The sequence below is a fragment of the Theobroma cacao genome, chromosome 5, assembly GCF_053813885.1.
Source record: "Theobroma cacao isolate CCN51 chromosome 5, ASM5381388v1, whole genome shotgun sequence".
In the NCBI taxonomy this organism is placed as follows: Eukaryota; Viridiplantae; Streptophyta; class Magnoliopsida; order Malvales; family Malvaceae; genus Theobroma; species Theobroma cacao.
The window spans coordinates 38726969-38752255 of record NC_142643.1 but is presented as its reverse complement, the minus strand read 5'-3'; the positions used below and the strand labels follow the sequence as shown (position 1 = coordinate 38752255).

General features: G+C 34.7%; 1 protein-coding gene and 2 pseudogenes across 2 annotated transcripts; 2 read left to right on the top strand and 1 right to left on the bottom strand.

The window, feature by feature from the left end:
* The first annotated feature begins 1782 nt into the window (after window positions 1-1782).
* LOC18599368 (putative glutathione S-transferase parA) lies at window positions 1783-2906 on the top strand (annotated as a pseudogene). Its single transcript, XR_016026363.1, has 2 exons — window positions 1783-2149; window positions 2361-2906. The product of XR_016026363.1 is annotated as a putative glutathione S-transferase parA (transcript).
* Window positions 2907-7124: 4218 nt separating this feature from the next.
* Window positions 7125-8508, top strand: LOC108662004 (uncharacterized; annotated as a pseudogene).
* A 4444-nt stretch (window positions 8509-12952) lies between these two features.
* EMB2765 (P-loop containing nucleoside triphosphate hydrolases superfamily protein) lies at window positions 12953-24483 on the bottom strand. Its single transcript, XM_007029308.3, has 14 exons — window positions 23864-24483; window positions 23303-23392; window positions 22981-23043; window positions 21455-21541; window positions 21223-21375; window positions 20938-21095; window positions 20461-20695; window positions 20200-20310; window positions 18479-19537; window positions 18116-18379; window positions 15924-16109; window positions 14674-15828; window positions 14062-14412; window positions 12953-13502 (listed from the first exon to the last, which is right to left on the bottom strand). The coding sequence occupies exons 1-14, from the start codon at window positions 24281-24283 to the stop codon at window positions 13215-13217; spliced, it is 4620 nt and encodes a 1539-aa protein (XP_007029370.3). The 5' UTR covers window positions 24284-24483; the 3' UTR covers window positions 12953-13214.
* Window positions 24484-25287: the final 804 nt, after the last annotated feature.

Here is a 25287-nt window from a genome sequence, read left to right as displayed (position 1 = left end):
TTATGGGTTTGGTCGTCAATTTAAATTTTATTTATGGTTAAAATATTTTAAAAAATTATATTAAAATTTAGTTTTTAAATATATTTTAATATTAAAATTAATTAAAAATAATAATTTAATATTATAAGTAATATCATGGGTTAAACTCGGATTTGAAAAATCTTGCTTAAAGCTCGATCCGAGTCAAGATAAACCCATGAGCCTATCAAGTTGCTAGGCATATGGATAAATCTAGAGGTGAGACGGACTATACATCATTTAAAAAGGAATGTTTTTGTCTAATTATTAGTTATTATTAGATATTATTTTCATTTGGTTATTTTGTATTTGTCATCTTGCTACGATTAAGATTTATTTATACTTAATTCTTTAGTTTCATTATCTTTGAAAATCTTTTTTTTTTTAAAGATATCTTTGTATCTAGTGGATCCTACCCATTTATACATATATTTCAAATTCAATTTTATGATTATTTTTTCTTTTACATTTTAATATTAGAAAATCGTGGGACATCAATTTTATAAAGTAAAATCTAAATTTTTAATATAAAACATATCAAAATCAAAATTTATTATTTTAAACTCAATGAAAATCAAATAACAGAACAGTGAACAATAAAAATGAGATGAAAGCCACATCAACATTTACCACACTAACACAAAAAACATGTTATTAGTTTGGTCTAGGCCATGTTAGCATGATCAATGTCAAATTATTAATTTCAATGAAAAATTTTAAATTGTGTTAATAATTGGATTGATATTGACATATTAAAAAAATATAAAAATTCAAAATTTAAAAATTATTGTACAAGAATTAAATTTAAATTTTTTTTACAAAGTACATGAGTCTAAATACATAATTTATTCTTGATTTTATGTTTTCTTAATCTTATACAAAGCCTAAAATATTTGATTAGGCTTTACAAGTTGAATTTAAGTGAAGCAAAATTAGAGTTTGAGTTCCATAAAAAAATTATTTTTATTTATGTTAAATCTTAATACGTAACACAATATTTTTATCTTTTTTTTATTATATACAAAACACAAAAAACCTTGCATTCTTAAGAAAATATATGTTTAAATTCCCATACCTTTTACCAACAAATTCAATGGGTTAAAGTGAAGAATATATGCACCAAGGCCTAGGGGGAGACGAAGGATGAGTGGCCTTACAAAATTAGCATCAAATATAAATAGTAGTTTAGAGATGATGTGATATAAGTTGGAAGAAAAACAGCAAACAAGTGTTTATTAGTGTTGATGTACTCTGATATTTGATTTATTGATTATCTTTTTACTTAAAAAAAAGTAAAATTCAAATTCTCTTTCTCTAAATTAAAAAAAAATTATTAATATTAGTGATCCTTTGAAAGTCATTCCGTACATAGCTCTGATATTGATTCTCAAGGTGATGGATCCGTGTAAAACTAGCTCTCTATCTCCTCTATATTTATTTAATTATTCCCCTATTTTTCTTATCTTAATTAAGTGCATTGCTACACAAGGAAGCTACGCATTGGGTTTGCCATTTTTCTTGTTGATTCCTCGTAACTTCCCTCTGTTGATTAATTTATGGCATAAGAAACGACACATTGGAAACCTCAGTGTGAAATGGGATTGATACCATTTTGATTAGCTTTTTGCAATTGACCTTTCTATATATTTTGAACCAAATCCAGGCTTGAGGAACATAGGTAAGCAATGACATATTGTTGCTATCAACAACTATAAATAGCTAATCCTCATTCACTGATGTACTAAATCACCTTAATCACTATTTAAACTAGAAAGAAGCTTTCATATTTCTTTCACTCCAAAAACAACATACTGAAATGGAAGGTGAAGTTGTTCTACTCGATTTTTGGCCAAGCTCTTTCGCCATGAGAGTAAAAATTGCCTTGGCCCAGAAGGGGATAAAATATGAGTGCAAGCAAGAGGACTTGTTTAACAAGAGTCCTCTACTTCTAGAAATGAACCCAATTCACAAAAAAATCCCTGTTTTGATCCATAATGGAAAACCCATTTCTGAGTCTCTCATCATTGTCCAATACATTGATGAAGTTTGGAATCACAAATCGCCTTTGCTTCCTTCTGATCCTTATCAGCGATCACAGGCCTTGTTTTGGGGAGACTATCTTGATAAGAAGGTCAGTGTTATATATTTTCTCTTTAATCTTTATATTTGTATCAGATAAAATCCATATCATGTACAGACATGCATCCAGTAACATGAATCACATCAATCTTTTTTTCTTTTAATTGAGGAAAGGGAGGTTCGAACTCTGCTATCTAAACAAAGAGATCATATATCAATCTTTTTACATATATGCTTGTTGTTTGTGGGTGCAAATGCTGCAGATGTACAGCTGTGGAAAGAGAATATGGGTGGGAAAAGAAGACCAAGAAGAAGCAAAGGAAGAGTTAATGCAAATCTTGTAGACCATGGAAGGAGAGCTTGGAGACAAGCTCTACTTTGGAGGAGACAGCATTGGGTATGTGGACGTTGCACTCGTACCCTTCACCAGCTGGTTTTACACTTACGAGACATGTGGAAATTTCAGCATAGAGGCAGATTGCCCCAAGCTTATTGCGTGGGCCAAAAGGTGCAAAGAAAGTGAGAGCGTGTCTAAGGCACTTCCTGATCCTCTTGAGATTTATGGTTATTTGTTGCAGCTCAAGAAGAGACTTGGATTAAATTAGGAAAAGTTACATTGCTACGTTACAAGATTAAAGCATATCATTGTTCTGTTTCTGTAGCTCTAGAGTCCAGATTATAGTCTTCCTTGTGTGCACTTGTCTCACACGTTCTTATGGTACTTCCAGTAAATGAAATAAAGAAAGTCATTTTTCTATTATTTCTGATATGATGATACTCACGAGAGTAAATAGATATGTTTTTGATTATGTTTCTTAATATTATTTAACATCTTTTCATTAAAAACTCAAATGGAAAAACATATTTATTTCTGACTTAATTTTATTTTTTGGACTGAGTAATTCTAAGTAAAAAAAAATTCACGTCATTTTGAGTTTGAATTTTTTAATTTGAATTATTTTGATTTGATCATCTTAAGTTCAAGTAATTTTGGACTCATGTTAAGCGTTCGAATCATTCGGACTTAAGTCATTTCAAATTTAAGTTATTGGGTTTTAAAATCAAATGTTGTTGAATTTAAATAAATCATTCAAATCGTGTCAAATTTTATCAATCCTAATTAAGTTACATAATAATGGTCACGTTTGTGATAATTTATTATATCCTCAAATTTTGAGCATTTAATAATATAAATAAGAATTTGAGAATATGATGTCTTGAAAAGCAAGTATATTCTCTTTTTTATTTATATTTATTTTATTTGTAATGAAAATATATTTTGATAATAAGATGAAGAGTTTGTTTTAAGTAAATATTTATTATTTAGTTATAAATGTACCAAGATTCTAATGAGGAATTAAAATACATCTGTATGAAGAGAGAGAGAGAGATATATATATATATATATATATATATATATATATATAAGAGACGTGTATTTTAATAAAATATAAAGTTATTGACAATTGAATAATAAAGTTGGTCACTTTATTATGTTAAAGTTGTAGTGTTCATATTACTTCCAATGAAAAATATGTGATTCACTTCAAGAAAATAATGTGGCTCAAATCATTGAAGTAATTAACTTCGAGTAATGATACTATCAAGTGAACTGGAATTATATGAGACTTAAGTTTAAGTTAGACTGTTCATTAATCTTGATCTCATAGCTATGTATTTGCTTATGGTAGAACCGTAATCCTAATAGATAGTGGACTAATATTTGATAAATAGTGGACTAATGTTTCATCTCCTTATAATCTTTGATTTATTATGGGCATGATCATCTAAATGTGTTAATCTAAACTTTGTATGTTGGGATTAAATTGAAGTGAGTAGCTGAGAACATATATCTAAATATTGAGGTTCATAGTATTAACATCACTTCTAGTGATTTCAAGAAGATTAGTGATTTAATTTAAGTCTAGTAGATTGATGAATTAGCTACTCATTACATCTTAATATTCAAAAAATTAGATTTTGAATATTGGATCACCAATTGGATGAAATCTGAAACCAGGGGATAAAAAAGATATAAAAGGTAAAATGGTAAATTCACCTTTTGTCATTAAATGACTATGAGAGTTCACAACATAAGGTTCGCAATTGGACAAACCAATATTAAATTTTACATATTGGATATTTCTCGTAATTGTAGATAACTTAAGAGTGCAATTATAAATTTATGGTGGAGTAATTCTATGATTAATAAACTATAATTATTTTTAATGAAATTAAAGAAATAGTTCTATGTTTATTAGACCTTGAAATATTTATGTTCAATGCGATTCCCTACTTAGCTTCGTAAAATTTAACTTATTTAAGTTAGAACGCTTGTTTAATTATTTGTACAAATTAATGTTCAAATTTGGTAACTAAGTGTTATCTTAATTAAGACAAGAGTTGTCTTAATTTAGACAAGATGCATATAATGTCTTAATTATAGACATGAGTGTATATGGGTTGATTTAGATAAGACTTGTCTTAATCATATTAATTTTAGTAAGTCAAAATTATCTTAATATATAAATATTTTTTAAATAAAAAATATTTATTAAGATAATTTTTGACTTATAAATAAAAATAATAATAGAGAAATTTAATTATAAAATATAAGAATTAAAATTGGTAATTTTTATTTATAATTAATTATAATTATGAGATAATTATATTACTCCATGTGTTATTAGGATTTCTTTATTTTATTATTAATTCTTTTTAAAATTAATTAAAAATGAATAATAATAAAATAGAATAATTCTAATTTAACATGGACTAGCAATTATAATTAAATAAATAAATTATTATTTAATTATAATTATAGGTGGAAAATATTTATTTAATTTTAATTAATTAATTAAAAGCATGTTTAAGATAGAAATATTACTCTTATTTTTATGGGATCAAGAATCACATTATATGTGGGTGCAAATGGGGTTTAGATGGAATTCAAGGAATCGGTAAAATTGACTTTCAAGGTGAACATTTCAATAGACGTTATTTTTAAGACTTAATTTGCCTCTACCACTCAGTACGCAAAAAGAAAATTATGCGAATAGTCTTAGGGATATAATGAAACCAACGTCTAACTTCGTCTTTACATTTTATGAGAGTAGACCACTAAATACGCTCAAGGATTTGCAAAGTTTTTTAGCCTTAAAATCTACCTTCTGCAGCAAGTAGATTATAAAGAATTTGGATTCCTTTGATAAATAATGAGAACTCAAGTGCTTATATTAATTTTCAGAACATAACACTTCCATCTCTCTTGGATTTTCAACTCTTGTCTTATTTGTTTTTGATATGTCAAAATGTTTGGCTACAAGTCTTGTACATAGGCTTACAAGTGTCTCTTCTTTAAAGATACAACTATTTCATTAAAGCACTTTTTTATCTTAATTATACCTTTGCATTTTGTAAGATATAATCCTTGGATAAATGTATTATTTCAATAATCATCTTATGAAAAGACAACTATTTATTCCATAAGACATAATCTTTAAGACACCCTACTACAACATCAGACCCACCTAAACCTTTAACATCACAGTTTTCCTTTCCTTTATTGAGCTTCCTCTGTTCAACTTGGTTTTCCACCCCTATCTGCTGCTTTCAACACTACAATCCTTAAGATCACATCCTTTTTCTCTTCTTGAAAACTTAATCCAAGCTTCTCGCTTTATTCTTAAATTTTCTCCATATCTTTCATTAATACTATGTTCCAAATCCTAATATTAGCATCTAAGACACTACCTCCCTCAAGTTGGTCCTCACCATCGCATTCTAACCTCATCTCCTCCTTGATTTGTTCCTTGATCCCTTTCTTTCTTCTGCTTGAAGACCTACCCTTTAATAATCTAAACCTATTTTTTTTCTGCCCTATTTTCTATCATAGTTTACTAATTCCCTTTCCTGAACTACCTTGTTGTCTTTTACCCTTTAATATTTTCCTTCTTCCTTACACCATCCCTTATACCTTAAACATCTTTTTCTATCAAAACTTCTTCTCCTTTGTGTCCCCTATCAATGCCTTTTCTTGTCACCATTAGCCTACATACCTCGTTGCCAAACTATGAACCTTTCCCTACCTCCATCATACCTATGTCAACTACTTACCCATCCTTTATTTTGAATTCCTCTAATTCCTTTGACACTATGGTCTTGCTTTCCTTTATCTAGAAGCCTTTTTTTTTAAATTGTTCTATCTATTGTTTCTTCATCTCTCTTTTCTCACCGTCACCACTTTTTCAGGCTTGATGCTTCCTTAACAATTCCAAATCCTCTTGGATTGCCTCCTTATCTACTGAATAGCATTCTAGAAACCTGCTCAATTTTTCCCCTACCCCCTTGACAGATATGGGAAAAAACTTACCTTTGGCTTCCAATATTGCTCTATTGGGAATCAATAATCTACTCTCAACTTTTACCAACATGTGTGCCTTATCGAATCACTTCCTTCTATACGTACTCCTATCAACACCCATAAATGTTCCCCAACACTCAGCAACTGCCTTGAACATTTGAACGTGCCAAATATGGACAGGCATTTAACGTACTCTCACCTATACCCATACTTCTCTGTCAATGCTAGCATCCAAATAAGGTCTAACTATTACAAACCGCCTTTGAAGGATCTCAATATGGTTATCCATCACCATAATCATCTCTTCTTGCTCCCTAAAGTTATCAAGGATGTTAACTTTTCCACCACCTTTACCTGAACATAGATTCCTTCCATGGCTAATCCCTCTTGTATCACCGAACCATCTACACAATGCTTTAAGATCCTTGCAATGCTACAAGTGACCTATTTCAATTCATCATTGGGAATACTCATGATTGTTGTCAGTATTCTACTCCCTTTTTATTGGTCGTGTCTCGCATCTTTCACACTTTCCCATTTCTGTGTTATCTTCCCCTTTGCACCTACCATAAGCTTGGACACCTTCATAACCCCTCTAAGTTCCCACTTTCTTTTTCCACCCATTCCTTATTGATGATAGCTCCACCCATAACCGCCTCCTTATATGACCGAACATCTCTCTGTGGTGATCTTACAAGTGGACTACCTCTTCTTTTCGTCTCAATGCTCATCTTTTTCACCAGGTCAGCTTTCTTGACTAATAACCTTCTACCATCCATCCACTAGTGATTCCCCCATTTCATGGCCTTTTCCATCTCATTTTTATCCATAGACCTAACAAAACCAAAGTTTGAACATTTGTTTTTCTCTTGAATACATTCCGAATGATGAAAATATCCATGTCTCGCCCATATTCCTCAAAGGCTCCCTTGATTGCCTCCCAAGACATACTCTTGCTCAGATTGTCAACAAACACCATGAAAAGGCTGTCTAGCCACCTTCTCTCTCTAGTCCTGTTCGTCATAGAGCCCTTTTTACAGTTTGTGTTCTCATTTTCCTTCTTCCTTACAACAATTCTTGATAGATTCGATGTCGATGCAACAGTAGTGAAGTTGGACAAAGAGGGAAGGGTTTTAATATTAGCAGAGATTTAAAGGCTAGTAACATCTTATTAGATGAACGGCTAAATTTGAAAATCTAAGATTTTGAGATGGCTAGGATTTTTTAAGTCCATGAAAATCAAGTTAACAAGTTGAAGATATTGTTGACATAATGATAAAAGAAGGCATTGAGCCTGATCTTCTCACGTCTAATGCATTGATAGCAGGTCATTGTTTGCAAAACAAATTGGACAAAGCTAGAAGATTATTTGAATGGATGATTAACAAGGGTTGTGCACCTGTTAATTTTAGTTATATCATTATGATCAATGGATATTGCAAAACTAAAGGATTAGATGAAGCAATGGAACTCTTTATAAAATGTTTGAAAAAGGAACAATCCCTAATACTGTCACTTATAACACTCTGATACAAGGCATGTGTCGACTAAGGAGACTTTCTACTGCAAAAGAACTTTTTAGAAAGATGTGTGCTTCTGGACAAGTTCCAGGTCTGATGACCTATTCAATTTTGCTTCATGGCTTATGCAAACATGGTAAAATCATAGAGGCATTGACATTGTTTCAAGTAATGTAGAACAGTGAGTTGGAACTGGATATTGTCTATTATAGTATCCTAATTGATGGCCTGTGCAAAGTTAGGCATATTAAAGTTGCAATGGAATTATTTCATGGACTCCCTGCGAAAGGTTTAAAACCTGATGTTTACACATATCTTCTAATGATCAGTGGACTTTGTAAAGAGGGATTGCCAAATGAAGCATACCAGTTGTTTAGGATCATGGAAGATAATGATTGTTTACCTGATAGCTGTTGTTATAATGTGATGATCCGAGGGTTGCTTCGAAATAGCTATACCTCAAAGGCAATACAACTTCTTAAGGAAATGGTTGGTGAGGGCTTTTTTTGCAAATGCATGCACTGCTAAATTATCTCTTTTCTTGTGAGGGAGTGATCAATCATGTTCTGAAATATTTCAACAAGATTGTGTAAAAATTCAAGTTATTGGAAACTACAAAAAGTGTTCATGTCTATTTTCAGGTTATGCAATGGCCTTTTAGCATTAAGGATTAAAGAAATATTATACACTATGTTTCACATTTGTGCTAGTAAATCCTTTTGAGAAGATTCTTTGTACATGTGTGTGTGTCCATCTCCTTTTTACAGGTTCTACCTATCTTCCATTACTGCTTGATTTGGTCTTGCCATGTAATTCCTTAACATCTTAGACAATATGTTTAGTGCATAAGATCTCGAATGCAATCATAAACTCTTTCAACTGCTTACTATTCCTGTTAATTTTGGCACCCTTTGTCATGGCTAATCATCTTAGTCGACTAATTACATGTACGCTATGCAACAAAGAAATAGAGTCGGTTAATCACCTTTTTTTAACTTGTGTGGAATCTTGAAGGATTTGTAGTGGTGCGAGGAGTGGGGCATTATTGGTTATACGATAAGAGATGCGGCTGCTTTTATTTTGACTTGGAACTCCTATAGAGAGGAAATCTCAGGAAGGAAAGTATAAAGAATGTCTTTCATCACCATTGCATGGTCCATTTGGCCTTGAAAAATGAAATGGTTTTTGAAGGGAAATTGTGGGAGGCTGAGAAGGTCTATGATATTATTAAAATGACAATTGCATGGCGGGTTAAGTCCAAGTGTCCAAATGATAATGGGTCCATCATGGACATTGTGAATGCCCCTTCATTTGCACGTGAGTTTAGTTCGAGGAAACCCAACAATAAGAACGTTACTTGGGAGACTCTAACATAGACGGGACTGCCAATGGCTGCCCAGGTTGGGATTGAAGGGGTGCTGCGTAATGACCAGGGGGAGGTTAAATTGATGTTTTCCAAGAAAGCTGGGTGGGGAGATGCTAATCTCGCAGAAGTATTGACAATTCAGGAGGCCATGATCATCTTTGCAACTTCCCTTGGGCAAATTCAGTGAACCTCATAATTGAAAGCGACTCTGGGAATGCCGTCACGTGGATCAACAAACTGGAGGCAGCCGCGTGGAGGCTCCGACACTTGATGTTTCAAATCATTGCACTCAAAGGAAAGGTGACAGGCTGGCAGATTCAATTTACTCCAAGATCAAGTAATGAGATGGCAGACAACCTTGCCTAACTGGTAGTTGATAGAATGAGTGACTTGTTGCAAATCTTTCCTTGATAACTTGTTCCTTTCGCTTAAGACTTTCTTGGGAGACAGTGTCAACTCTGGAAACTTGAGTGGATACGGTATGGATTTCATTCTCATCTAACCTCATCGGGCATGTGGAGATGTAAGAAGTGGAAACAGGCCTGCAGGTTATGTTTGTCTTTTTATTTTCCTTTTGTGGAGTGTTCTTGCGAACTGTTTTGAGGTTGTATACTGTTTCACTTGACAAGTTCCCAAGTTGTATAGATTTTGAGGTAGTAGGTTAGACTTTGTGAATCCTGATTTCTTTCACAGATTCTGCTGATGGCTGTTTTTATAAGCCACTCGAAGGACAGTGACTTGACTGCTCCCTTTCAGTTGAATTCTGCCTTTCTTTTGTAAATGAAAGGATCCATCTTTCTTTGACTTGAATATAACTTAATTTAAAAAAAATTACATATTCTTCCAGTTTCATTTTTGCTTATCACCCTTTCAATATTCATTCTTTGCGGCTGGACATGAAGTAAGTCGATGTTTTCATGTGTTCTTGCTTAAGGATATGCCACAATGTATAATCGAATATATATGCGTGCATGCATTCGTGTGTCTGTTTTTGCATCATCTCTTTTATTCCTCCAATCATTCCTTGTTTTGGTTCTCACATCTTTTATAGCCAGCTAGCATTCTACTGCATGTTTTTTCTTAGTTCCCTGTCATTTCTTTTTCTTATTCTCTTTTTTTGGAAACCTCAAGTCTAGTGTCCGGTCATCCCTAATACCTGCTTTTGGATCATTAAAAATGTATTTTAAAGAGTCAGTCATGCTAGAAAGCTTTTCTTTAGTCAGTTAGACAATATGCCTATATTTTGGGTTAGTGATTATAATGAGCACAAATTGCTTTAGTAGTAATCATGATGCAGTAGGAGTGCTGCTGTTTGCCCCTTGTGTAACGAGGCAAACGAGTCTGTTTCGCACCTTTTTCTTCACTGCAAAAAATCTTGGTTGATTTGGTCAAGCTGGTGCAACGTATGGGACATTGCTTGGGTCATGCCGAACGATTCCGCTACTCTCTTTAATTCATGGAACGCGGTTGCTATAAAAGAAGGTGAAATCTCAATATGGAAAATGGCTTTCTACACTGTGGTCTGGTCGTTGTGGCTATTTCGGAACGAAATCGTTTTCAACGGAAAACATTGGGATCAGGACCAATTGTTTGAGCTTATCAAACTCCAAGTAGCTTCATGGGCCAAGGCTAAATGGCCATTTTTTGCAAAATAGTGAACTGGACATCTATAGAACACCAAAGGCAGAAGTACATATTAAAAAGCAAAAACAAGACAGGCTTGAGATGCGATGGAAAGAGCCAGAGGAGGGGAAAATGAAGTTTAATGTTGACGGCGCTGCGAATGGGTGTCCGGTAGAGGCAGGAATAGGTGGGATGAAAAAGGGACTACAAAAATGATCTTCTCTAAATCCATAGGAAGAGGTGATTCAAATTTAGCAGTAGCGTTGGCAATAAGAGAAGCTTTTTTACTCTTTTCAGCATCAAGATGGAGAAGCACACATATAATGGTGGTTGAAAGTGACTCCAAAAATGCTGTTCAGTGGATTAATGAACCCAAAAAAGCCCCATGGAGAATGAGAAAGTGGATCTTTCACATTGAGATGCTAAAAAGGAAAATGGTTCAATGGGAAGTCCAGCATGTCTCCAGGGAAGCCAACCAGCAAGCTGACAATTTAGCAAAATCAGGGATAGGAAGAGTTCAAGATCTGCTTAACGTTTTGGGGGAGGCTACTAATATTAACGATTGAGCCTGCCCAGAGTCTGCTTCTGTCTCACTTGTTCCTGCAGGCGTGAGGCAGAGGACCTTCTTTAAGGGTGAATTTTTTTCTTTTTTGGCTGTAGGCATTGAATAGGTTTGTTGGCTTAACAGGGGAACATCTTTCAATTCTTTTAAGCCTTTGAACCCTGTGTTGATGATTGGGTTAAGCTGTGTTTTCTAATTGTTCATTGAAGGTTGGTGTATAGGTTCTTTTTGCAGGAGTGGTTTTTTGCTCACCTGGGTGTTGGAAACGATTTTGTATGAGTATACCCCTTTATTTTGTACGGGGCATACTAGGCAAAATCACTGTAAAGAGAGGAACTTTTGTTCCCTTTTCTTCTGAATAATATGGAAATTTCAAAAAAAAAAAAAGTAATCATGATGCAGATTATAAGCAGTACACTCGATGCTCAAGAAAGGTAGATCTAAAGTTAATAAAGAAATCATCATAAAATACTGGAATGCATTGCAGCCTAAAGTTACTAACAATAAACCAAAACTTGTAGTTTATTTTTCATTGATCACTCCTTACATTGCAATGATCCTTTATAAAGAAAATTTATGCTACAAGTGCCATGTAAATTGATAAGTGAAGCTTTCTTTTAGTTGATTGATAATTGTTTGATAATCTTTGACATTGCAATCTGTAGATTTATTAGCCTTTCTTGCCAGTCTTACTGCTTACTTTATGTTGTCGTTGGAAAAACACCCAACTTTCTAATAATAATAAGAGGATATACATCAACAGCACACTAGTTTCAACTGGAAAATTTGGATGCTTTTTCCTATCAGATTGCAAATACTGGTTGAAAGATTTCACTTTTCCCATAAGAAGTCATCTTACTAGTTTCTATGTTACTTTTGATAATTAAATTTATGACATTGTGCTCACCTTCCGGTTAGAGGCACCATGAGGGTTGTTGCTCAAATTTTAGTGTTCAAAATCTCTTTGCAGCTTGGTTGTATCTTGTGCTGGATGAATTGCCTGGAATGTTTGGAGAAGCGTACGTCCCTGCATAGGTTTAGTTGGAAAATGATGCAAGAAATCAATGTCGTGAAAATGTGGTGAATATGAGCATAATGCAGAGAATCGTGCCTGTTTTTATCTCTACATATAGAAGATTTCAGTTCAAGTCATGAATGGTTAAGGATGTTGTCGCAGCATTCCTATCTTGTCATTTGCCGTTAGATGTTTGAAACTGGAGGGACATGACATTGATTTATGTCTGTATACCGTATAGTTAAAAATTTGATTGGAAAACCATTAACAAAGACAAACCCAAGTACACTACAAAGACAGACCAACATAAGCCCAGTTGACTTGCTATAGAGGTATGATAAAAGGGATCTGGTTAAGGTGTATGTAGGCACTAGTTAAAATTTAAGTCAAAGCACTCCGAGGGCAATGAGAATCAATAGTCTCTGTTATCTGATGACTACACTAAATTAAGTTAAGCAAATAAGGTCATCACTACAATACAATACACAAAAGCTTCACCATGGCCCGTTACCATACACCAAACTTTAATCATTTTCGTTTACTAGGAGAGAAACAATTAGACAAAAACTACCTGTCAAATGGTCCAGGTAGCCAACTGCTGCTTTCCTCCAGCTTGTACCTGTGCAACTCAAGGAAAGAGGGCTGAAGTGCATCATTTTCTTTCTTAACTAGGGCACCCTGTTTTCATCATTTGCACAAACTTCAGCATCTTTTTCTGCATTTGACAGGTTCTCTGGAGGTAGCACCCCATCTGGACCATTTGCAAGACCATCTACATCTTTAGCTTCCTCTCCATTGTTTTCATGTACATTGTCATCAATTCTACCATTTTCAGCCACTGATGTATCAATGTCCATGGCCTGGTTTGGGGATATTGAATTGTCCTCACTATTTTGCTCCTCTGATGTTCCCATGTGTTGTCCAGAATAAGCCATGTACTGATACATGGCACGTGCCTGAAGAATAAAAAATAAATAAAATGTACCAAACTTTAATGAAATATGAGCAGTAGCCTACTAACAACAGGTATGGTTTTCCTGATAAAAATGCTTAAAAAAGAGCTCTAATCACTCACATCATTCCTAACACAGTCAGAGATGAGCTAACACATTTTAAATGAGGGTGTTTAAAGATAGACTACAACTTTCTCCCCAAAAAGAAACACAGAAAGACGTGTCCTCTTATATGGTTGTGGAAAGAGTAAAATCAATGTTTCCAATAGATTACACTAAGAACAAAAACCATTAGGTTATTTGACTCATGAGATGTAGGTAGAACAAAAAAAGGAGAAAATTGTATAGATAAATCAACAACTCTCTAATCAATGATTACATGATGAGTGTTTTTACTATTACTAATGGATTAAACCATATCGAGAGATGATTCACTAGACTATAAATAAAAGTTCCAATGTCACTTTGATAAAATGTGATTGCAGTAAAAAGATCATTGAAAACATGAATAACCACCTAAGAAAAGAACAAAAATGATATATCCACAAACAAAGTGGAATACCTGTTGTAATTGATTTATTTTCCCATAAACTATGTTTGCCATCTCCTCAACACCACCAACAAGATATGGATGCCCAATGTCTTCAACATGTCGTTCAGTAAATGACGTGCTCTCATTCAAATTTAAAGCAAGATGATCAGGTCTCTGAAGCAGCAGGTGGAAAGTAGGCTGGAGTTCATAACACTGTTCAAACAGAGAGCGTCGACAAAAGACATACAGGCCAAGGCGAGCACGTGACATGGCAACCACCAATCTTCGAACATCACGAAGGTGACCGACAAAGCGAGTACGAACAAGAGAAAGCAAAATAAAATCATTTTGCTGGCCTTGAAACTTATCAACTGTGGTAACCTGTAAATACATTAATAAGAACAACATATGAAAATAGCCTCAGCGTATAAAAATAAAGATTTCAACAAGGACATTTATATGGCTGAGGAAAAATTCACGAACGCAACCTCTTAAAATATAGCATCCAATCTACTAAGAAAAACCATTCATCAATACCAACCATAACTTTACTATTTCAGAGTGCAATGATTTACCCATAACCCACACCATCCATGATACCTAAGCAAACCTTAATGACAGGTAAAATCTGAAGTAACTAACCTTACTGGGTGGACCAATGAAATCATATGGAAGACACCTTCTGTTGATAACATCACGAATCAGAAGCTTCTGACCATTGTAAGTTGTCAAGATGGAAATTTTATTTGCAGGGTAGCCCAGTAATCGCATGTATATGTAGACACTGACAACATATTCAGCCTCCCCTTCATTTTGATAAAACCAAGGAGAGGGGGCAGTCTCACCTCTCCCATGGTAATCAGGCACATCCACTAGTTGGTAATCATAGGAAAATCCAGCATTTGCTCTATGGAAGATAGGTTCCTCTTTCACATAAGGAAGGTCCCCCAAATCCTGGTACCTCCAGTTGTAAAGTTGGGCTATACTTGGCCTGGCTCTACCCTGAGCATTAAGCTCAATGTAAGGAATACCCAGCCGAACAAACCTTGTAAACAAACTCTGATCCATGTGGCTGTACTTTTGGAAAGCCATATTTTTCACAACAGGGGGCAGCTGGTGATGATCACCAATCAATATGCAACGTTTAAGCCGTGCATAGCCATCTTCCTGCCTTTGGAGCAACATTGGGATAAAAGTTTCAATCTCCAGAATCTGGGCACTTTCTTCCATCAACAGGTTGTCATACTTGAAACCAAGTTGAAGGAAATCCTTTCTCTTTAGGGCAGCATGCGTACATGTCATAGCCACAATCTTTGCCTGCTTGGTCATCAGGTAATTTGCTCGATCAGCTGTTGATTTGAGCAATTCAAATGCCCTGCACTCTTCAAGCTCTTGGAACATAGTCTTAAGATGACGAAAGCACCCCTTGGCCGCTCGCATATCTTTCTCAAATGATTGGCCAGTAAAGACTGCCTGAGGAGTGTTGGAGAAAAACTCCTTGAAAGGAAAGCGGTCTTGAACGAATGCTGGTTTATCTTCATTACCCGCACAAGCGGCAAGGAATTGCTCCCAGCGTGAATACACATGAAGCAACCAAAAATATCCAGCAGTTTCACAAGTATAGCCTACATCTTCAGGAAGTTGTAGGGATCTTGCAAGCCTCTCTACCTCACTAAGCAATTCTAGCCGTCGAACAAGCATTGCATTCACACGTCCTTGCCTACTGAAGTCCAGATCAGTTGCTAGCTCTTGCTCACCCTGACCAAGACGAAGAAGATAGCGTGCAGGCACATCTCTCTGAAACACCAAATGGTAACACACATAAAAAAATTTGCAACAATGTACATTCTAAGTGGAAGAAAATTGCATCAGTTAAACTATGAATGCCATACCTCCATTATCTTCTCAAAAAGGTCATTCAAAGCCTGATTTGAATGAGTAATTATTAATGTTCTCTGAGAAGGACAATTGTGATAGAGAACATTCAATATTTGCACCGCCGTATCAGTTTTACCCGTTCCTGGTGGACCCACAACCATAGTTAATCCAGGCTGAATACCTGAGATGATCGCTCCAATCTGCACAAAAAGGGAAAATTAGAAGTGGTTACTCAGAAAATTCTCTGAAATTTATTAACTCTTTAACTCAAGATTAATCTGTCAGGAAATCAGCATCAGATCTCTAGAAACAAATATCACTTTACTTCTAGTCATAATATTTCCCAATAACCGTATTCATGAAAATCTAAAACTGCAGCATTATAACTTTTCTCTAAAAACTCGTCTTTCCTAAAAGGAGAAAAAAAAAAGGGGCCGACAGGAACCAAGAAAGAAAGAAATAATGATTTGAAAACAATAAAGCATCATTATGAAAGTTTTCAATTACTGCAGTCTCTCATAAAACACACGTTTAAGTATTGACACAATTGTCCAGGCATAACCAAATTGAACCAACTCCTCCATTTTACTGATAAGTGGAAACTCTTCTTGATAAAATGTGACAAAAGAAAAGCAAGGTGAATGAAAGAAATACAAGCAAAAGGGAATTGTCAACTTTTCTCAAGCTGAAGAGTTCCATTCCAATACCCTAACCACATATTAAAGCTACCATATTGAGTAGTTTGCATCAACAAAGCAGTAGTCATCATCCACTGAAATGAGAAAAAGTAAATTGGGACCTCTTCTATTAAGCTTTCTTCAAGGAAGAACTATTATATTTCAACTCTTTTCAGTATGAAGGTACAAGACAAGAACAGACAGAAAGAACATTATAATTCTTCAACACTACCTGCTGCTGACTAATTTGCTATTACAACCTCATTTTTTAAGGTGAAGTAACAATACAGAGCAGGAGGCTCCCATATTGAGGTAAAATAACAATCACACTAGACAAAGTCCCTTAATTTGAAAGTACATTGTTAAGTAGCACTGGAAACAACTACTAAGGTTGAAGCTAAAACCAAATTAACAAGGAAAACTTTTACATTAACATGAACCAGGAATGCAAAGATAGAAGTTGACAGATTTGAAATATGCAATTTAATGAGAAAGAGTGATATACCAAATCCTAGAAAAGGAATTGTTGTAACACGAATGCAAAGAAGTCTAACTTCTCATCTTATAATCATTTCTCATCCCTCTTATATGTTAGAAAATAGAAACCATTCCAAATTATAGTTTTAAAAGAGATAAGCCTATATCACCAACTCCTCCATGTCTTTTTTTAAGCTAAATACTACAATCAATTATGGATATGTTCATTTTGAGATACAAGGTGACTTTGGGGCATCCCATCCCAACATGCTTGATTTCTATGAAGCAGATACCTACACTATCTTTGATATCTGATGTCTTGTTAGCATATAGGATCCCCAGTAAATTTGTCAGTAATTTTTCTTAGACATAACCTAACCTCCTCTATACTAAGAGGAAACCTTGGAAGCCCATCTTCTCTCAGTGGTTTACCAATTAAATAAAGCAAATAGGAATGCTAAAGATAAAAGATTACTGGAAATGTAAGATTCCAGTAACAGAAACTGCAGGGATTAAAGTAACTTTCTGCTGTCATGCAGGTGTCCAAGAAACATTCTCCCATCAAACAAAATAAAGGTATCAAACTATCATTCTATTAGATTACTAGTAATCCTCTAATATCTCTCAAAGCAAACAGAATACATATATACTAGCAAAAGCATAATGAAGTGTCATTCATGAGGTCTCTCCAGGAACAACTGAGATACAAGTGAAAAACTCAAAACAAATGATAAGAGTTGCACACTATTAAAAGACCATAAATTGTCTAATTTAGCGGAATCATACACCTCCCTACCCCAATTATTTATCTTAAAAAACAAACGAAATCAGAAAATGCACAGAATTCACTTTGTAAAGTAAAAAGGACACAAGAAGTTAACAACATTATTAAAATTCCAAGATAAAAACTGAAAGAGAGACAGATAAGTCAGTAAAGTAAAAAGGACACATGAAGCTCACAACATTATTAAAATTCCAAGATAAAAACTGAAAGAGAGACAAATAAGATATCAATAAAATTTCCATTAAATTCAAAAAGAGTTTCCTGATACCTGGGTAGGTGTAAATCTAACTGAGTTTTGTTTTGGTTGATCTTGAGGATAAGGACCTGGGTCAGGAGGGATGTATGCTTCAACAATTAGTTTTTCTTTCTCAATACAAGCATGCACTATATTGGCATCATTCACTGAACCAGTATCAGATATTCCATTTCCTGACAGAGCATGAGTATCGCTTTTAAGCAACTGAGGAAGCTTGATACAAAAAGGTGGCCTTGGATCCAAATTTTCTCTACCATCTGAATCAACAAAGTAAACCTTGAAACAGAACAAGAAAAGAAGATTTCAGCATTCTCCAGAACACATTAAACTGCAGCGGTAGAAGTGAACATTGATCTGTAAAGAAAAAGTAAAAACCTGATAATGTGGAAAACTCTCTTTCAAATGGTCTGCACTAAGAAAAGTATCTTTGAAATCCACTGTTTCTAGAAGATCAGGCATATTTGTCCACTGTGCAGCAGAAGGATGCCCATAGCCCAAAAATATTTTATGCAACCAATCAGGAACAATACAATATTCATTCATAAGATCTCTGATAGACTCTAAAATTGCTTTGAAGTTATTTTCCTTAGGTTTCCTCCTCATCAACACATTAAATGTCCCATAAACATCTTCAGCACCTTGTTCAGCAATGTCAGTCACATCCATGTGATATTGTGCAGTATCTAAAGCAATAGTCACAGTTCTTAGTTCACCTTTTGGTGGCTTCCACTCCTCACGTTTAGTTCTTCCACTAAAATCATTCATGAGAGTTCCCTCCTCATCACAGATCTCAATAATTTCACATCCCCGTACATATTGAAGGCCAAGCTTCTCTGGTACACTAGCTTTAGCATCTTCCTCTGCACTTAGAGGCTTAAATGAGGGGCTAATAGATAGCAAAAATAAAACATCATGCTCCTTAAGGGCATCCCATTCTGATCTTATTTGTGATCTATAACTAGAAATGCTGTAGGTAACCTCTGCAGTTACAGAAGCCGGCTTGACTTCGCCGATATTTGGCTGCTTTACCTCAGTGATTTTGAACTCTTTTATTGGCACAGCCATTCTTGACCAGCCACGAAAAGCAGTTTCTCCCTCATTATTGATGTAGGCAAGAAGGTGCGGAACAGCTTCTTGAATGTCTTCACGAATTTCATATGTAGATTCAAGACGGAAGAGATTGAAATTCCTTAGAAGATAATCATGGAGTGTTAAGAATTGTAGGTTAAGCTTTGGAAGAGCTAGACAACCTTCACCAGAGTAATTAATACTTGGCACAACACTTTCATCCCACATAATCTGCTCATTTGGGTAGAGAGGAAGAGCATTTATGGCTTCCTTTTGAGACTGCTGTTTCTCAAAAAAGGAGACCATCACCTCAATGAGAAAATCAACCCTATCTGACCAAGGATCATTCTTCGAGACCAGTTTGAGCTGAAAAGAAAAATGGTAAATCTGTTAATAAAGCAATGATCTCAGCACTCAGAAACTAAAATGGTCATATTGGTTATAGTAACGGTAATCATTCACAGAAAGGTGAGCATGCAAGCATATTGCCGGCTAGAGCAACAATCAAAAGAAAACAAGTTTTGGAGCTAACTGAATAAAGCAAAAAACATGGCAAAGCAAACATGAGGATTTAGAATAATCTTGTACTAATTAAGCAAGAAAGTCAGGCATTGACCAACAGAATAACAAAATGCTGATTGATGTAGAAAAAGGAGGGAAAAAAAAAGACAGATAGATAATAGAAGTTAGAGGAAAAATCAGAAATAGAAGCAATGATGGAGAAACAGGTGTACTCCGGGAGAAAACAGGAAAAAAATCAATAGAGTGAGAAAAATCTCAACACTCAAGATTTCAAAGTCTCAGACTCAATAGTTCATCATCCAAGACCTAATGAAAACTGAAATAACATAAAATATTGACAAACTAAATCCCAACCCTAACAAAATAAAAACGCAAGTTAAAAGAACTAAAATTACAACTCATAAACCATGACAACTGCCACACAATCGGAGCGAACATCTCAACATAAATTCATTCTTTGAAAATCCTGGTTTCACAAGAAACAAAAAACTTCACAACATACGAACCTTACAGCAAACCAAGTCCTTTAATTCTTCAGGAGAAAGTACAGATAATTTTTTTGAGAGATCTGCACGCTTGTGTGTTGCACCAATGTTGGCCAGTGCAAGTTCTTGCAACTACAATCACCGTAGAAATAAACGAAAAAAAAGGTTTAGATATCACTAACAACATCAATACTTCATAGATCTGAAATCTATGAACTATAAAAGATAGGGCATTCTGCTAGTGAGAAGCATTTGTAGATAAACCAACTGCTTATGACAGACCTTAGGAATTTTCTTAAAAGCAAGCAGCTGCAAGGATTGAAGACGATCATAATGAGATTGAAGCACCTCATCATCTGTCAACTGAGTGCCAACATGATCATTTATCTCAAAATTTTCATAGAACTGTAGCAAGTCCACAAGTTGCGCAAAGAGTTTCCCTTTGTCACGTCTATAAAGAGCACTTAAATGGCATTTGGCAACAACAGCTACATCAGCCACAAGAGGTCTCAGGTACCTGTACCTCAAAAAATACAATGACACTGAGAAACGAAGATGATGATTAAAAGAATGGGGAAAGAAAAGTAAGAAAGCAGATGAGAAAGGAGTTTCACGAACAATAAGACTTCTGTTAAAAGTCAAACCTCCCCCCCTTCATTTCCTAAAAGAGCAGGAAAAAAAAAAACCAACAACAAGAACAGGAAAACGAATTTGTTAAAAACTAAAAGAATACAAGACCCTGTTGCAGGGCAAAGATACCTCCTTGTTGGCAGTTGACTCAATAGATCAATGAGAAATTCCATAAACCTCTCACAGTACAAGACAGAAGCATCATCAACTTGCTCAAAACTACTAGCATCAAGTTCATCATCTTCATTAACAGAATGCTTCCTGGAAAACACCTTGTAATCAAGCACCTGAATAACATTGAAAAATGGCAATTAACCAGCTGCAAAATCGTTGAACATCCCCAACCCCAACCCCACCTCCCCAATGAAAAAAAAAAAAAAAACAACAAAAGCAACTAATTTTCCAGCAGAGTACCTCAAGAAACTCTTCTATCAGATTTCTCAAAAAGTTTACTTCCAATGAAGATAAGGGGTCAACATGTACGCCTTGCTTCTTAGCATCATCAGCTTCTTTCTTTATCATTCGTTTCCATTTCTTGATCAAATCAGGATTAAGACAAAGTTCCATCTACAAACGAGAAAAAAAAAATCAGATACCCACAGCGAAAAGAGGGATTTTAGATACAATTTATCCAATAAAACCTTACCTGAAAACGACCATATGACAAACTGTGCCAGGATCGCAAACTTGCCAATCTAAGGACAGTTTCCCTAACAATTTCATCTTCCAAACTCTGTTACATTCAATAGTTACAACATTAGAAAACAGATAGGAGCTTGAGAAGATTGTTGTATGTCTACACATATACTTTTCAAGAATTGCTTCCCATCTTCAGCTCTAACATACTGTTTTGGGGCAGAGAACACAAATCGTTATTCCATTCAACCAGTTTAAGGTTAGGAGCCATTGATTATTTTTATTTACTGTAAACTTGTTCACAGAGGGGAATCAATTTATTAATAAAAAGAAACTTAACTCATTTGATCCAAAAATGAAAGAATTTTCAAATTTTCCAGTGATTTTAAGAAGGTAGTCCATTGTCCCCTAATCCCTGAATGCAGTTATGGCAAAAGAGTTATTAACTTTACTTTCTTTTTGAGAGGCAAAGGGGTACATAAGAATTTTGAGCTACAGAAAGCGAGATAGCTCTCTACCATCCCATAAATCCCACCCACCCATTCCAAGATTCAAACTAAGACCTCTGGCTCTAAGATAAACACCAGCATGTCCCCTTAGGGACAAAAGAGGTGTTATTTGTAAAATGATGGAAACTCATTCTGCCACCCACAACTTCTCACTTTATCTCTTCTAAACATCTGGCCCCTCTGTCTCCCTTTCTATCTCCACCCAAGCCTTGCACCACCATCTTTTGGAAAACATTTCAGACAATAATAATTTATAGTCTTCTTTCTCTGAACAACATCTTCCTATCCCATTACTTCTTCCTTTTTTTACCTCAGATTGGACATGCTATAATACCATGCACTGATAAATTTGGTGCCTGTTTCCTGAATGGGCGGGTATAGGGTGCAGTTGGTGGTGGACAGGATGTTGCTCACCAGCAATTGCATGCCCCTGAAGTGACAACGCTTGAACATGAAGAAAAGCAAAGGAAAATAGCAGAATCCCAGAACAAATGCCATATTCAGAAGCAATTATTCAACAAATTTGTTGCCAATGCAGAAATATTAAATTTCTCCATTTCAATTTGCTCCATATTGAACGCAATGGAAACTTTTACATGTGTCATCTAGAAACAGCCTCACTATTCCAACCAATGTGATTTTCAAGTCTACCTTTACCCTTTTATCCTCTCTACTTGCATTAAACCGTTATCTTAAACAACTACATCCCCAGCCTTATGATGAATATAGCATAATATACTTTCACCACTTAAACAACCATGAAAGTAGATGAATAGAACATGTTATTTTCCTATGTTTATAGTACCAGTCATATCCTTGCTCATTGACATGAGCCTCTTGTGGGTAAACAATCAAGGCATCTAGATTCCATCCAGAAATGACTAGTCAAAGCATGCTAAAATTTATCAACCAAAAGACATATTATCACCAATAGAATAACTGCTACTAAAGAGCAACTATTTGACAATACACGAATTTGTAACATATAAATGCATTCACTAAAAGTATCCTTATGGTACTAAATTACCTGAAAAGCATTGATCATGAAAACTAGATAATTCGTTTTCTCCGCAATGGTTAAATCTCTTCCCTGCATCCAAATCAGGTTATCAAATATTCAGCCTATGTGTCAATATTTTCTAATCATAGAATACTGAAGTACTATATTTAGTGCTTTTGTTTGAAGAAATGAAACAAATATGACCACATCTACAAGATCATACATCAAATAGAATAGCTTGGGGAGTTCTTCTATACCATTAGTCACTTTCTTAGAAAATTAATCAAATTATAATTAGACATTTAACAAGCCCTCAGTTGCACTAATTGAAAGAAATATCAATACAAACCTCCTTCAGCCGAAGGACCCTCTCAAGGAATCCTGTGAACACATCCTTCTGATCATAAAAGCATGACCAAGCAGCCACATTCTCTCGAAACTGCAATGTTCAAAGATAAATTGTCCAGAGTCACTCATTGAATTAATTCAAGCTTGCTATTTACTTTTTACTTTTTGCTTCCTAGAAAGTTATTAAACACCAAAAACATGCAAAAGAAACTTAAATTATACTCAATTAAAAATGAGCAAAGACTTCCAGTTAACCTCAAAAATTAGCAAAGACTAAAATCCCACACCAATTTTAACATAACTATGTAAAAGTAATATCATGCATTTTGTTCTCAAAAACATTTATATTTCAATAATTTAGTTTTTTTCTAACACCAACTCTAACATATCTACTTAACAGTATTGATCATTATTTGCTTCTACATCAAAACGTGTATTTTCATTTCTTGCTTCTGGAAGAAAAAATCAAGAAGCAAAACCAACAACGAATCAGTAACTCAAATAGTTTAAATCTATTAACTCTAAATAATGTAAAACAAAATTAATTACAAAAAACACTTACCTTCTCATTGACCATCAAAATCATGGACATAACATGCTCATAGGACGCCGTCTCAGCATCAAAATTCGGCCACAAGTAATTTTCCAAATACTGGCTGACTTCCAATATCATAACCCTTTGCAACGGTACCGTCTTCCTCTGCGACTTCCCCTCCGACTTCACAGTAAGCTCCGTGTCATAAATCTCCTTAACTAGCTGAGGATCGAAAGGCTTGTTAGGCTTCGAACCGCCACTCTTTAGCCAATTTGCCGTGGCTATCCTAGTCAGCTGGTCTCGCTGGATTTCAGATAAAGTAATAGAGCTGGGAAGGGATGAACCGGGGCCGGATTTTGAGTCCAGTTGGTCAGTGAACTCGACTGGGTACTCGGCCACATGGTGGCGCTTGAAGTCGTAAACGCCGGTTCCGTGGACCTTTGTCATTGGGTGAAGTTGGTGAGTTTTAGGGATAGGGTTAGGGTTTTGGTGATAATTTAAAATTGCTAATGAAAATGGAGAAGGAAGTTACAAAAAGAAAAGGTTGAATGGGCGAGCATGAATGGATTACCCGTTCGCTTTGAGGCAATGCATGATTTGAACGAAGACTCGGAAGGTTTTTGATGTTTAAGGACCTTGGGGGTGATATTGTTGCCGCCGAAGAAGAGAGCGTCTTCTTGGCCTTTTATACTTGGGTTCTCAACATTCGGCCCATAAACATTCACCTCGTTTTAAACAATAGAAAGGGCCTTTGGCCTAAAAAGAGCAATACTGAAAGAGCTAAGCCCATTGCAGGGCAGAAAGCATACCCATTAGCCTTTTTAAGGTTTAGTTCGGCCTGTTACGGTTGAAAACAGTGTATTTGAAATCAAGAAATTGTCGCGTCAAAGCTGATTTTGAGATTTTTTCGCATTTGATATTATGCATAATGTTAAGACAATTTAAATAAATTTTTATTTTTTATTATATTTAATTAAATTTTTATATTTTTATTTTCGATCAAATAAACTCTTGTAACTAATTATTGATTAATTGTTATTAATCAAAATATTACTTATCATTTTATATCTACATGACATTAACATAACATTGATATGAATGATGAAAAATATCACATGATCATATTATTATGTCAAATTAATATAAAACGTCATCATTAATCATGATATACCAGCATACCAGATCATTATCAATTATAATACGATAGTTTGCTACATTAACGTTACATAGAATGATAAATGACATTTGAATTAAGTTAATCATTAATTATAATGACTTATTTGACTCAAAATAAAAAATAAAGATTTTTTTTCTCAAAATAAAAATATCAGAGCTTGATTGAAAATAATAAAAGTATAAATATTTATTTAAATTTTTTAAATAGATTAAGAGCTTTTTAGATATTATGCCTTGATGTTATTGCGAAAAAGTGTGGTGGTGAGTTAAAATAT

Coding starts and splice junctions, on each gene's coding strand:
- EMB2765 (XM_007029308.3), bottom strand. CDS start 24,283: ATGACAAAGGTCCACGGAACCGGCGTTTACGACTTCAAGCGCCACCAT. Junction 18,380..18,478: donor AGAGTTTTCCACATTATCAG/GTTTTTACTTTT, acceptor TTCTGTTTCAAG/GTTTACTTTGTTGATTCAGA. Junction 14,413..14,673: donor TCATTGGTCCACCCAGTAAG/GTTAGTTACTTC, acceptor ATGTATTTACAG/GTTACCACAGTTGATAAGTT.